Source organism: Phasianus colchicus, chromosome 7, assembly GCF_987193195.1.
Source record: "Phasianus colchicus chromosome 7, bPhaCol1.hap1.1, whole genome shotgun sequence".
NCBI classification, from domain to species: domain Eukaryota; kingdom Metazoa; phylum Chordata; class Aves; order Galliformes; family Phasianidae; genus Phasianus; species Phasianus colchicus.
Window position 1 is genome coordinate 30,271,855 of NC_143442.1, and position 15,710 is coordinate 30,287,564.

General features: G+C 35.9%; 1 protein-coding gene across 5 annotated transcripts in view; it reads right to left on the reverse strand.

The window, feature by feature from the left end:
- GULP1 (GULP PTB domain containing engulfment adaptor 1) overlaps positions 1–15,710 on the reverse strand; it is a 147,604-nt gene that overhangs the window by 21,420 nt on the left and 110,474 nt on the right. For all 5 annotated transcript variants that reach the window (XM_090144369.1, XM_090144365.1, XM_090144368.1 and 2 more), the window contains 4 exons: positions 9,114–9,212; positions 6,683–6,820; positions 5,004–5,120; positions 4,525–4,617 (listed from right to left, as the gene is read on the reverse strand). In XM_090144369.1, coding sequence (XP_090000495.1) covers positions 4,525–4,617; positions 5,004–5,120; positions 6,683–6,820; positions 9,114–9,212 — 447 coding nt within the window. The remainder of the gene's footprint in view (positions 1–4,524; positions 4,618–5,003; positions 5,121–6,682; positions 6,821–9,113; positions 9,213–15,710) is intronic.

Genomic DNA, 15,710 nt, shown 5'->3' on the forward strand with positions numbered 1-15,710 from the left:
GAGCATCTCCTACAAGGTCACAATGAAAGAGCTTTTCAGCAGGGAAGAGAGAAGACTTGGAGGAAACCTTATAGTGGCCTTCCAGTGCCTGAAGGGGGACTACCGGAAAGCTGGGGAGGGACTTTTTATAAGGGCATGTAGCAACAGACAAGGGGAAATAGTTTTACACTGTAAGAGGGTAGATTTCAGCTACATATTAAGAAGAAATTCTTTACTGTGAGGGTAGTGAGACACTGGAACAGATTGCCCCCTTCCTAGAAGTGTTCAAGGCCTGGCTGGACAGGGCTGTGAGCAACCTGGTCTAGAGGGAGGTATCCCTGCCTATAGCAGGGGTTGCAATTAGATGATCTCAAAGATCCCTTTCAACTGAAAACCTTCGATAATTCTATGGTCTCTTCAGAGGTTTCTTAGTGGCCTACTGGGTTTTGCTGTTCATTCTGTTATAAAAGCTGGAGGTGCTCACTGTGTGCAGCTGCTAAGCCACATGAAGGCTGTGTGTACAGCTAGCAACTAACCCAGCTGCTCTCCTAATACCACCAACAATATAATGAGCCAAAGAAAAAGACATCATGAAATCGCGCTTCCAGGGAAGCACTGATCTTTGGAAGCTGGATTTATACATAGGAGCAGTATCCAAACACTAATGACACAAATTCAAGCAGCCTCATCATAGGCAAATAACAAAATAAAAATCAGATTATCCTCATATAATCAAAACCAAATGCAAGAAAGACCTGTGATTAATGTATTGCCAAACCACTAAAAGAGATGAAAAATAAACAGCACAGATACATGAGTAATGGAAATTTCAGCTGTACATGCAAGGGAGAGAGAAAGAAAGAAAACCACATCCATCCCATACCAACATTTCTCATGGCCTATGTAAGTGCAGCTTACATAAGCATACATAAAGGAAACCATCCTAAGGAAACCATACTTTATAAGACATTATGCCCTTCACTCATTCATTCAGGAAATTACAAAAAGTGACCCTTCCTATTGAATAACACAAATATTTTAGTGACTGACTTTTTCAAGTTTTAGCAAGACCACCACACTTAAAAACAACAACCCCAATGCAGAAAAAAAAGCTAAGCAATTTATTATTTACTGACAAACTTAAATAGTTAAAACGGATAAAAAGAAAGCATGAAGAAGACTGAGAGTTCCACATTCAATTTTAACAATAAATTTTACTCCTAATTTTTGTTATACAATCTAGTTTTTCCTTTTTTTCATTTCCACCTATGCTCTCACTGCTTTTAATGGCTTCTTTAATGGGTTCAGAAAGAATTTTTCCCACACCGTTTATGAACAGATAAAAAAGACAACTAAATTAGGTTGATATTACTTTGACAATTTTGACTAGATTTACAGCAACCAAAGAAACATTTTAGTAGCAACACTTTCTATCAATCAATCAAAGACTTTTGATAGGTGTATCCCTCAGAAGCAGAAACATACTGCTGTCAGTACTTTGCATCCTTGTAAACAATACAAAAAATACAAAGGGATACATAACTGCATTTTTCATGTAAATAATTTGTACCCATTTCAGACTGCCATTAGTTAAAATAAGTCCTCAAATAAACCCTTACACATCCTTCCAAAGATCAGCGTAGGAGGAAGAATCAGGAAAGCAGCTTTAGACTGTTTCCCTTTGTACTTCACAAAACACAAGCCTATAGTTTGACCTAGAGAAATAAAAAGTCTTCTTTTTAATGGTAATTTTGGTTATTCTTTACAATTTTTATGAGTGGATTGTTTTAAGGGAGCAATGAAGGGCTCACACAAACACCCTAACAGCCGTTATCATCATCTAAATGTCCGTGAGAAAACAGACTTTACTGTTTAATAAGTGTTCTACATCACAGGAATGAGCACCTCACATTCATAACATGCAGCATGAATAGCATCTGCAGATAAACAAATTTTCCCACCTGTTCAACTGCAAATGCTTATAAATCGACTCACATGAGGTATGATCCTCTATGATGAATATCCTCCTTCATTTATGCATAGAATTATGTTATGTCCATATTTAACAAAATACTGTACTGTCAACAGATGTTAAAATTTTACTTAGACCAAGCGATCACAAGGCAGAGCTGTTATTTTTCTAACTTTGGAGAAATTTTGCAGCATTACTACAGGCATTTTAAAAAATATGGTACTTAAATGTTTAAATTTAAATCCAGAAAAAAATCCCATCTATTCTTCACTAATTGCATTTTATAAAATGAATTGATCTTTTTCTACACTGAAATTAAGTTGAAAGAAGAAAGCTGCTGCTTTCCTCTAATATCACTGGAGTTTTATAGAGTTTCTCTTTAAATGATGGCTGATATGAATTGAAAGTACATAAAATTCATTTCAAAAATAACAGACAATGAATCATCTTATGAAATGTTTGTAGTCTACTTGCAAACAAACTACCTGCTCAAATAGTAAGAGATGAAATATTTATCACCAAAGCACACCCACTGCTCTTCCAGGCACCTTTATGATCCCTTTATCACAATTGGTCTCGAAAATATGCATGATTCCTCTTCCTTGCCCTGAATAGTCACTTCATAACCTCATTATTCCATTCCTTTATTTATTTTCAACCTTTTGCATTTATACATAATTACTCTTCTGCTAGCACAATTAACAGCTTTCATACATACTGGATACAAAATAGTTTGGAGGAAACCAACTTATACTAAGTCTCTCGATCAGGAACAGAAGCTAATAGTGTTTGGTGGGTAGGACTATGCTCCTACATGTGATTTAAGAAAGGCATTTCCCCCTACAATTGCCGTTTTTTAATTGCCATCTACACAACTCATTGAAAAATGACTTAGATTGGAGCATCACCTAATGTGAACTCCCACTCAAACAAGACTTGAACTGAATTTGCAAAGGGCCACGTTCAGCAAAGTGCTGAATAATTCCAGGAGCACAGATACCTCAGCCCTTCTGGGCAACCTCTTCCAATATTTATCCAAACCATTCATCTCAGACTATCTTGTGACAAAAATCAATGCCTATTTAATATAAACAGGTTGCTAGATTGCTCTTTGTGTAATTCTAATCATGATAAAATATTTGTAAATTGATTATTATAATATTAGCAATTATGAATACTTAAAATATCGATTTGTTAAAGCATAAGTGATAATTCAGCAACATGCAGTTATTGAACCAAGAGTAGTCAACAAAAAACACTAGAGTTTACAAATGTTCCATTTTAGATCTTTAATGAGGAATGCTATACCACTGTCTTAAAAGGCAAACAAGTGTGCACTACAGGATACTATTTGATCATTATTATCATTATTCTTTTATTTGCTAAATGCAATTACCAAGTTTCTTAATTTAAATGAAAGAGAACTATGTCTGTCATAAATGACTTAAGTGTATATTTAATAGAATTTATGAAAGATTCTTTAATTGAATTAAATTATTTATATTCATAAATAAAGGAAACTAGCTGTCATTCAAATTAAAATTATAATTTACCATATTCATTTTTAAATCTAGCATTTAGAAAATGTTTATTGAATGCTTCAGATGTGAAAAGACATCCATTATTAACAATTTTCACCGTGAGACTTAAACAATATTAATAATTTATGATGCTCTCCCCACTAAACAGACTTATGTAAAATTAAATAACATTTATGTCTCCTCACGGAAACAAACATCTCATCAATATCAAAAGAGCATATAGACACAATAGAAAAATTGTTGTCACTGCTATCAACACGTTTTTACATTGCCCAGACTTATGGAAGTGAAACGGTGTGCATCTGGGGCAGGAACAAGGTGGCCCAAAGGCCCAAAGGACACAGCTTAAAAGCAGCTTGACTTTTTTACTTTTACTTCAGTATAACTCCATTACGTAGTTCTATTTATTTATTTCTACAATTATCTAATGATGTACAGACAATAGGCCTGTAAGAAAAGGAGTAGTGTAGTCTTGAGTAATGTCAGACACTACAAACAGTACTATCTTTAATAACAACAGAAGAAAGCACTATTTGAAAGCAAATTTGAGTGATAAGGAGCCCTCATATGATTGTTTCTATCTGCCCTTCCGTGCTAGTTCCCTGAGACCCTAATGACTCCTTTGAAAGACAAATTTTTTAGAAGGTCATTTAGAAAACTGCAGGTATAAGTAATTATATGCTTGTGACAGAAAGTTCTTTGAAAAATCCAAAGTAGCATTGTCAAATCAGTGCAGAACAGAGTTTCTATTCCCTAGCTAGCACACTTAGGTGTCTACATAGGAGTATATGTTGGTTTTACGTGGCAACAAAAATGTATAACAAGACAAATAAAGAACCACAAATTATTGAGACGGGCATTTACACTGTGTCACAATTGTACTGTTACTTCATTAGTCCATTTCAGATTTGTTACATGATCACTTGATGTTAATCATAATCACTGGAAACAGCATAGATGATAATTATTATAATAAAGATGATTATAAACTGAAAGTAACATTGGGAATAAGAGTGAATTTCATCTACTTACTGGAGGTGCATGTACTTGTGTTATTCTTAACTGGTTTTCCAAATCTTGAACTTTATTCTTCAGTTCTGTGTTTTCAGTTTCTAATTCTTGGATCTATAAAGCAAGTGGTTATTGCAACAGCTATTGGAATATTAATTCATTTCAATTATATCTATTACTTGTCTGTTTACAATTAAAAACGCTGGAGTTCTGGTAATTTCGTAGCAATAATCTGACTACAAAAAGTAATTTAAACATATTTGAACACCAGTATCATACATATTTCAACCCTTCATTTCTGTTAGTCACCTTAAAAAACAGAAAATCTAAATGTTGTTTCACAGTTATCAAGTCTTTATTCAGCTTTTTTTTTTTTTTTAAGTATCTGCTGATATTCTTAGCAATCTGAGAATGCTGAAAATAATGCTGTCATAGAAAAATGTAACAATGACAATGGGATTTTCTTATTATATCTTAAAAAATTAAAGATCAGAACTTACTCTTTTCTGTAAACCTGCGATCTGTTTTCTTGTCTCAACATCTTTTCCTCCAGATTCCAGAAATTTCCTGTAAGCTAAGTCAAATGCTTGGCCAATTGTTAAAGTTATCTCTTCGGCCTTTGCACAAAACATAAATTGAAAGTGGTGTATTAAAAATATTTTATATAATTACTTTCATTTCCAACGATCACAAAATACCTCACACAGTATATCATGTTCAAATGGTTTGCTTCATCTCTCATGAACTCAACACTGCAAAGAAGCATGGAAAAAACTTCTCTGCAAAATACAGATAACTGCGGGTGCAACTTGAACATTTCCCAGCCCTCATCCATCAGCACAACAGCAAAGTCACTCAGTAGAGGTGTGTTGGAATACCTTCATACTGCAGTCATGGAGAATTAATGCTTCTACCTATATCTTCAGTAGGTAATAACAATAAAATCACTACCAAAAATACTGTAATGAAATTAGACTCAGCAGACAAAAAGCTGAACTGCAACTGCTTTAGAGAGTAACTGTTACTGTTAATAAAAGAACACAGTAATGGACAGGGGGAGTATACATTCCTAACTATTTTCCTTGGAAGGAGAAAGGTCAGCTGAAAGGAAAGGTATCAACCAAAATGGGATCCTTTGCTAATGAACAGAAGAGTGAAAGCAGAAAATTACAGTAACTGGAGTATTAGGACAGGGGAAAAATAGTACATGGGCTTGGAGAAGAAATGGCACTGGTATGCAGAAAGTGCAGGGACAACTGAAGTGACAACTGTGCATAAAAGCAACAGGATAGAAATGTAAAGAGGGTTGAACAGATGTGTATAACAATTCTGTATGCCTACATGGCACAGTGATACATAATTTCAAGCAAATTCTATGACAATGACACAATTTTTTTCTGAAAAAAAAAAAAACAATGTTTCCTTTCTATTTTCTCACCTACTTCAGAATAAATCAGAGATGATCTAGATTTAAAGACAACAAAAAACAAGCACCTTTTTTTTTTTTTTTTTTGCATTGATTCTGATGTTTTAATTTGTTCATTACTTTCTGCCAAGGAAAATGCACGACTGCTTGAATGAGGCACCATTTTCTTCATTTCCTGTCCTGAATTAGAACTTTTTTCTGCTATCGCACAGTTTGGAACTGTTGCCCTGTTCTATCTCAGACACGAGAGAATGTCAGTAGTTGGTGAAATTAATTCTCTGGTAGTGCATCACAGCATTACAAACTTGAGATGTGGCAGGGGGGAGGGTAGGGGGAACTCTGCTGTAATGAAAAAAATATTTAAAACATTTGAGTAGAGGCTGAGGCTGACACATAGGCAGAAGTGCCTGTGAGGATATCTGAGCTACAGGGTTACAGTAATCTCTGCAAAACAGCTGTGCAAACATTTCAAGCTTAGTGGGATGCACTGTTCTGAGTATTTCAGATGATTGGACTAGGATGTTGAGCTGGGTAGGAAGAAGAATTCTCCCAGAAAACCACCTATAAAGAAAAATAGACTCTTGACAAATTAATGCATCTAATTTACAAGGGACTATGTTAGCATTAAAGGTTACACCATACTGACCTCAATTAGCAGGCAGGCTGTTTCCTTTTGCTAACCGTTCTTACTTTATTTTAAAACAAATTCCATATTAAGCACTCAGTCTTGTAAAAAGAATCTTGCATACTTACACACTTTTCACTGTCAAATACATAGCACAGATGCTTATTTGATTCTGAGTCTTTGCATATGAAAGTAAATATCCTCTTGTCAGTTTTATCATCAGCACAAAATGATATCCTATGGAGTTGGCAATTGTGTTGAACTTCCTAGAAAAAAAAAACAAAGATTATTTTCAAGGAAATGCTATAGTTGTGTGGGATACAAAAAATCTCCATGCATGAGAGACTTGAAGAAATGAACTTAAAAATATAACAGAAGTTAAACTCATCTTCTCTAAGAAACATTCCCATTATTACTGAATGTAAACAGGAAGTTTTCCTTTGGACAGTATTTATTTGGAAGCATTTATTTGGGCAGTAATTTCTGTACTAGAAAATTAGTTTTTAGTGCTGCTTTGTGCCGCAGTGCAATTTATTTGGAGACTGATTATGTAAAAGAATTTGCTCTTTGTCCACGTGTTCACCATCTTTGGATCTCATCATCTCCTAGACTTTGCTAAAACGGTTGTGAGTCCTTATCTTTCTACCTTAAATACAGAGAACTGGCTTTGTTATCTAGAGACATAAAATAGAAATCAACTGTAACAGTAATAATTTTTAAACATTATTGTTTGCATATTTAAAATACTGGTTTAATTTCTATTGCCCCAGATACTTAAAAAGTTGCAGTGGTGATGATCTTCAGCTGAAATATCTCAGTAAGACTGCAATATAATAAAAAAACTTTTTTTTTTCTTTTGCTTCTCTTCTACAAGTCTCTTCTTGGAATTTTTATTTTATTTGGCTTCTTACATGGGAAAGCAGTATTTGCTTTAAAGGAAAATATGCAGTTTAGATATGAACTATCATCTACAGAACAAAGTGTTTCTTTACAGCACAGGGGTTCACAGATTGCTATAAACTCATAAACAAGGGCACACTTTCTCTCAGCAGTTTATCCACAAATGTACCCTATAGGCAGTGTTTTCCCCTTTTCTTCCCCTCACCCCAATTAAGTCAAGAAAGCTTCCTCTTTCTCAATCTTTACAGTTATTCTTCTGTGCATCCTATTTCTCTCACGTCCCCTCATCTCTCACATTCTGTCCTTCCACTATAGCTCTTTAACAGTTACACGTAAGAGCACGTGCTTGTATGGGCTCTTACAGGTTCATAAATCAGTGTAATTACCTCGTATGATTAGAGAACAGTATTTTGCTGTAGTTCCCCTTTTTTGAATGCTAAGTATGGAATCCACAAATAAAATTTGCAAAAACACAGAAACCTTGATTCACATTTGCTTTTACATCTAGCTTTAGGAAAAGAAGTGAGGGAGATAAAAAGGCTTCTCAGAGCTGATTACCATCGCAGTTTGTAATAACATCGTTACAAGATTAAGATGTTCCATTCCCTCAGTACTGTCTGTCCCACAGATTTCTTTTAATCTCTAACATATTTTGGCACTAAATTCTCTTATGCTAAAACAGCTTTTGCCAGTGTATAGGGTTTGGTATCCCTTCCTGTCCCATGACAAAGAAAATGCACAAACTGCAATAGTTGATACGGGTATTTCTTGGCCCTTGGGCTTAGGAACTGTTGTCTTGTCTAGAGTTCGAAGCAAAAAAAGGTTGCAAGCAGCTGTAGTCTTTAACTACAGCTACCTTTTCCCAAAAGGCAGTACCACTCTCTGAATGGTCACAATGACTTCAGAACTAAAATGTAGCAACAAAGTGTTCATTCAAATTCAAAAATTAACATTTGCACAAAAAGCTTAAGAGCATTCATATGTTCTGAATCGCTGATTGCTAAATAATTCCTCATTTAGCTACTTCTTTGAAGTCTTTGAGAAAGATGTTTCCCTTAGTATGTAACCTCTTCCAAAATACCAGAGCAAACAAACAAACCAAAAGCCCATCAGTGGGATGACACGAAGGACCACAAATGCTGAAAAGACAGGAATTGTCATGCTGTGCCAGATGCAGAGCCCAAGGTTTACAGACAAATGAATAACACCTGAAAAACATCAGCGTTCTGGGGAAGCGAGGACACCATAATTAAAATCAAAAACACAGGAAGAGGAAGTAAAAAATGAATGAAGAAAGAAAGAGGTGCAATTCCAAAGGAGCAGCATGAGACCTGAGTCAGTGCAAACAAACATGGGTACAAACAGCATTCAGAATTAACGTGTAGTTGTCACTGTGTTTTAATCTTTCCCAGAATTTCTGGTGTAGGAGGATTACAAAAATATCAAATAGCACGTTACTTATGGTCCATAATTCTGAGCATCAGATTCCTTATGGGGAAGATGTTACCCATTTGTAGTGAGAAGAAATGGCAATTTAGATAACATTTACATCAATGAAATTGCTTTCGTTGTAATGCATTTTTAAAGTATAAGACAATAAAAGCCTCTGAAACCATACATAGTTATTCTTTTAACATCACAGATAAATAGGTATCCTACCTTTGTTTTTGGATCTAGAATTTTTACACCATAGATTGAGATTTGTAACTCAACTTTAGGGGTCTTCTGGCCTTCAGATTTCTTGATATGCCTTGCAAACTGTAAAAAAAAAAAACAAAAAAACTATTAAGTTTTTTGTGCTCATTTTGTTTAAATTACTTCCTGTTTCCTCTTACCTCCAGCAAACCAAAGGTGTTTTCTTCCTTCTTCAAAAAACTTATAAACAACACCAACCATTACCAAAGTCAAATTTGAGCAAGAAACAGCATTTCTGACTGCATGCTATAGAATATTCCTATACTTAGGAAAATGGATTTAAAATTATTTAACTTACTTTCTTCGAACTATTATCTGCAGTTCATGCACCTGACACTTTTGCTTCAGTTGCCCGGGAAAACACACAGACAGACGGACAGTTTATCTGCTTGGTTGTTTAGCAGTGAATTTTTTCCCCCCACACCACAGTAACTCTACTCATTTCTGTACATTCATGGACAGTGTGTATCATACACTTTAAGAAAATCATTTATTTTAAATTAGTTCAGTGTGAAAGCACTACAACTGCCCACACCAAAGCAGCGTTTGATTTTTGCTACCATATTCTCAGGATCTGTTCACTATCAGATCAATAGATGAAATTTTGTATGACTGGGTCGTATGTCGTATTTAATACAATTTCTATCCTTTTATTAATCTTTCTTCAGCAGCTGGATCTGACTTTTCTCTCGTGGACACTGCTGATAAAATAAGCAGTGCCTCAAATTTGCTACAGTCAAAAGAAGTGTGATGAATTTAGGTAACATTATTGGCAAAGATTCAGCATTACTCTTTTTGCTCCATTACCTGCCCCATACTCTTTTGTCTCTGACAATCAGAAATTATTATTTTCAAATATCAGATAAAGAAGATGACTCACTGAGGCCCAGGGACTGGCATGTCAGCTCATCACCCATATCAGTATGTTGTCCTGAAACCTGTGCTCTTGTATAACTGAATGCAATGAGCACAAGACTGGGTCTAGGGGAGGATTTGTTCCTGTTCACAGCAGGATTACCAGCCTGATGCCATTCCTGCATGCTGTGACACGCTGACATATTTTCCTTTGAGCTTTCATTTCTCAAATGAAGTTTACGTTCACTCACAGCAGATAATCCTGGAGCACACACTGATTTGGAACAGCCTCAAACCTGAATGAACTCTGGCTTTTTGGAAATGTCCTTTTACAAGCTAAATGCACGCAAGTATTTCTGTGCAGTAAGAAAAACAGGCATAAAGAATATAATTTTACTGAGTTAAAGCCATAGTGTACATTGAAAAAAAATGATCTGAGTAACTTGCACAAGTTTTAGAGCAGATGGCTAAAGCTTGCTCCAAGTAGTCCAGAAGTCTTATAACACACCAAGGAAGTTCCAGAAGGTAATTCTGTGCCAATACTAAGGATAAATAGAATGACCCTCCCATAACTCTGCTTCCAAAAGGTATAAATCAGGCATACGAACTGAAGAACTCCATCAAGATGAAATTAATGCTGATCAATATGGATTTTACACCAACACTTAAAATGCAGCTTGTCAAAATAGACAAGGCACTTCAGTGAGCTTTGCATGTCACTGTATTTAGGAAATGAAGCAATACCAAGAAAGTATTAGTGAAGTTAGTTACATTAGTCTCCAGATGCAGTTATAAACAGGAAATTGTCATTGGGAAGGTATGTTTCTAATGTATTCCAGCAGTGTTTATTTCTTAAGCAAGACAGTATTGAAAAATGACCAGGAAGAAAACTGATAAAGTTTGCAGACTGAAAAAAGATTTAAAAAAATGGGGAGAAAAGTTACTCATGACCTGTAGTGAAATTTAAAATCATTGCAGAGAAAAACCTGCAGAATACCAATGCTGATGGAGTTGCAAATAAAGTAACACAACCAAGCAGAACACTACAGAATTAAGCATGGCCTGATGTCATGGTTGGCTTTCTACAAACTAGAGACTCTCCTCATGAAGTGAAGAATCCAAACCTTGGAAATTTTAAATGTGCCCTTAAGAGTGAGCACACTGAATCAGCTGCTTGTGAAACAGCAACCCAAATTCTGTGTTCTGAGGTCTCCAAATCCAGAAGGATGTTGATAAAATTGAGAAAATTTGCAAGATAGCAAAATCACTTTATAAGGTCTGTCAGATATACCGAGGAGGCAAATCAAAAACAAGTTAATGATGAAAGATGTAAGGACTTCAGAGACATCTGGAGAGATGAACAAGGTTTTTAACCAAATGTCTGCTGAGGTCCAATGACTGAAATGTGCATGTTGATATGCACATCTGTACATACAGCTGTTTTCTTGATGCTTTTCCTGCCTGCTCCCTGTTCTGTGTAAGAACAGATACCTTACAGATACAGGGCAATGCCACAGCTGACCTCCTCAGAAAGCCTGGTTCACCACTTTGCAAACTCAACCCTAAAACACCAAATCTTACTCAGCTATGTGCCATTTGGCTTTTTTTCCCCTCTCCCCTTTTATTTGCTTGTTCTTTTTTTGTAAAATGGACATTCAGGTGCCTCTGGGCACAGGAGACTCACAAATGTAACTTTGACCATTCAGCACAGATTTGAAACAAATATTTATATCACACACAGTAACATCATTATATAAGAGGGTAAAAATCTGTAGCCTCCCATTGGCATCAAAATGGACAATGATACAAAACTATAATGAATCAGAGCATGGCCTAGGAAGGGATAGGATGGGCCAAATTCTTAAGCCGTTACTTTATACATTTATTGTTCTCGGGCAAGGCACTCAAATTTGGTCCAATAGTAGTTTGAGCAGCTCAGGGGGATGAGCTAGCTTTTATTTAACTGCTTTGGAATTAACACCATGTTTTCTTTTCTTTTTTTTTTTTTTTAGGAGAAAAACTATTTTCAATGGTTTTACTTAGTAGTTTTTTGTTATTTTTTTAAACATGAAAAACACTTCCATGTGTCTTATCTTTCATTACAGCAGCAGGTAAAATAATGTGCTCTAATATTAATAATAGTTGTATTTGAAATCCTTATGCCTTCAGTACAGCAATAGCAAATGCAATCAGAAGGTTAATTAGCAAAAACACCACGAGTAAAAGGCATACATCACAATCTGTCAGAAGTGTAAGCTAATAAAAAAATGGTTAAAAAATTTTCAGCCAAATTACACTGTGCAAATAAAATCAGTGAGATTTTACTTAGCATTTATACCTCTCTGCATGATTCAATCATTTACTAGAGATCAACTTGAAATGTCAAAAGGAAGAAATTTCTATTATTTGGGTGCGGACCTTCAGCCTGGGGAACAGATGTTCAATTCCTTCCTCCTGCACAGACTTCCAGTATCAGACACCTCACACAGCACTTCATGCAGATATCTTTAAAGATGCCTTATTGAGGGTAACAGTTGTCTGTGCTGAGAGCCAGTTTTCTACCAGACCTTGAGAAGTTTTCCCTGAGGTGTTCCATAGCCAGCCGTTAGGAGACGTCTGAAGAAAATGGCCACTAGACCACATTATGGTCCAAGCTCTCATTCACATGTTTTGTGGATCTAATGAAAGTATGATCTCAGAAAAACTGTCAAGAAGACAACCAGAATGAAAAGACCACAGATATATCTTAATAGTCAGTTGGGTAGGGAACAAGCTGCCTCACAAATCCACCATCCAGGGCTAAGTATTTTATCCTCCAAAGACACTCAGGACTGAGAAGGCTCTGATCTATTAGTAACTACATAGACTTGTAATCGTAGAAGACAATGCAATAAAATCCTTTTTCCATCTCTCATTCCTCAAAGATTTTTGTTTGTTGAAAGAAATCGGGTATTCTCTTCTTTAACACTTTTCATCTGACCTGCTTTTGTCCCCAGCCACAAATTGTGCTTTCTCAAGTACTTCAAAGCAAAATGCCATGGCTGTAAGGCTTGTCTGGAAATCTCTTCCTCCCAGCAGTGAAAGGTTTCTGTTCTCTGCTCTTCTCTGTTCCTTCAAGAAGCAGTATAACCCAGTTTAACCATGAAAGGAAGCTCAGAACATTAGCACTGATGACATGCTAATGACAGCAGCCTGACACTCATGCAATCCTGTGTGAAAGTATCCTTCCTTCATCTTGCTAATCTTAATGGTCAGGGAGCAATGAAGAATATTTCAAGTGACTTTTAAGTGATCAGTGCCACTGACATTATCTCTTATCTTCATTTACAAGAGAGAAAAAAAAAAGGAGGAGAAAGGGGAGACTGAGCTGGAAAGTGAATAGAAGAGAACAGCCTCAAGGTTGGACCTTTTAAGGGAAGTCATGGAGAAACAGTTAAACAAGCATTTACTCCTGGTTTCTCCCAAAGGCTATTCCAAAATACTTTCTTACACAGGGCCTGGTTATGCCATCCTTTCCATTTGTTATGCTGAACTTGCAATCTCTTCTCATCTCTGGGAACACTTCAACATGCTGAGAAGGTTGAAATTCATTTCTACAGTCTCAATTAAACATGATAGCCTTCATTAATTAAAAGAAGTAACCCTTTATTTTATTAAGTACGACTTGACAACTTGGTAACATTTCCCTAAGTTTAATTCATTCTAGAAATTATTACTGGAAAGAAAAAATGTTTGTAATAAATTATGAGAACAATCCCCTTTATCTTAGGAATGGAACTATTAAAGTCCAAATTTCTTCTTCATCCTGCAGTATAGTTACAAGAAATTTGAGATAAGGGAAAACCCTGACTAGAAAACAAAATGCTCACTGGATAACCTAGGAAAATTAAATATAGATGCTTGAATCAACTGTGTACTCAAAACTGCAACTGACCAACCAAAATCAGAAAGCATTTAGAAAGTATGAACAGTAGTACTCGGGATAAAACAAGTAGAATGAGGCATCAAGTAATTTCCTCGAAGTTACTTTATCTTTTACTGTAGGACGTTAGCTCCACCTGCTGGTAAAAGCAAGTTGGCAGAGTTGCGTGCTAGTCTTGCACAAAACTCTGTTAGGAAGTGAAAAATTCTTTGTTCTGTATGAACTGAGGCTTTCTGATTTGAAATAAAGCTGTATATCAGATATATATTCCCCCACAGTTTGATGATGTCATGAAAAATAGCTTGCAATAATAATACCTAAAATATCAATAGTCCAGTAGTCCAACACATTCCAGTTGTAAAAACGGCCCCATATGTTAAAGAAGAATTATTTTAATAAGCAATAATTTTGATTAAATACTGTGACTAACAATTAACAACCCTGTGATTAAAAACAATCCATATAGTCACACTGCAGCTGTTAAAAAAGGATCATAACTACATACACTTGCACAGGAAAACAACTAGCTTATAACCTCTGACAAACTGCAGACAAGTTTTTTGACATAAAACACTAGGCACTAACCAAGTACTTAACAGCAGCTGTAGTATTTTGGTAGAGCAAAACGTACTAATCAGTTCTGTAGAAAGAAAAACAAAAAAACTTGTTCAAAGGAACCCTCATCCTTAGAAGTTCAACCACGTGAAGTCTGTTTCATGCCCTCTTTCCTCGGTTATTTTTATTATCATAGTAATTACACACAAAATCCAAGATGTTCAGTATTGATTCTCAAAATTTTCCTTCCACTTCAGAGGACTTCTGTTTAAAGAAACACTGGAAATCCTTCAAAAAGTTATGGAAATAACTTTTTACACCATGGAAATACTTTTTACACTAAGAAAAACAATGTCCCAGGAGCATTAGGAAGCTAAGCACAAAACAGCTCAATTCTGCTGTGAGGTCAACTGACAGATAAATAACATCAGCATTTCCCACCACAATTCATAGCATTTAAAGTACTTTAAGGCACATTAGTTGTCTCTACCAGTGAAATGAAGGTTGTATTATCAATTATTAACCCTCAACAAGTCTGTAACTAGCAAACGCTACTACATTATGGCTTAAACCAAAGAATATTAGCACATCATGAACACAATTTTCCTGTTTCTCTCTTTGGTCATTTCTGCACGATAAATTCTTTGTCTGTCAAGTCCCTCAGTGCCACAGAATATATAATCAAAAAGAAATTGTACCTATCTTATTTTCTCAGCCTCTTAACAGTATATACCAGCACATGGATGGAGTCAGTGGGTACAAACCTTTCCAGCAAAACAAAGACCCGGAGAACAAGGCAGTAATGCCCCTTGTCATAAACACATGTAGATTAGTTTGTAACCACTTTTCTTCTCACAAGTCTATTTCCAAACATATCACCAGTTAACACAGCTGGAGGGTGACCAGCACTCACATCAGCATCCCAAACCTTCACCACCAGACTAATAGTCACTCTGCACAGAAACAAATGAGTTTCAGATGAAGAGCAGTGAGGAATAGCCAGTGCCCACAGACCCACCACAGCTCACTTATGCTTGGTAGGACATTCGCACTGCTGGTTTCTGGCACCAAAGGCTTAACTTATATGTGTACTCCAAGTGTTGTAATACAGATGTCACCTCACTGCAGCTCATAGGAAGCATTGCAAGCTCAGAAAAATGCAGGACAGACATTACTGAAACCACTGATTATTTGGTCAAGGAAGCTCTCTGGCAACGCATCTGATGAGT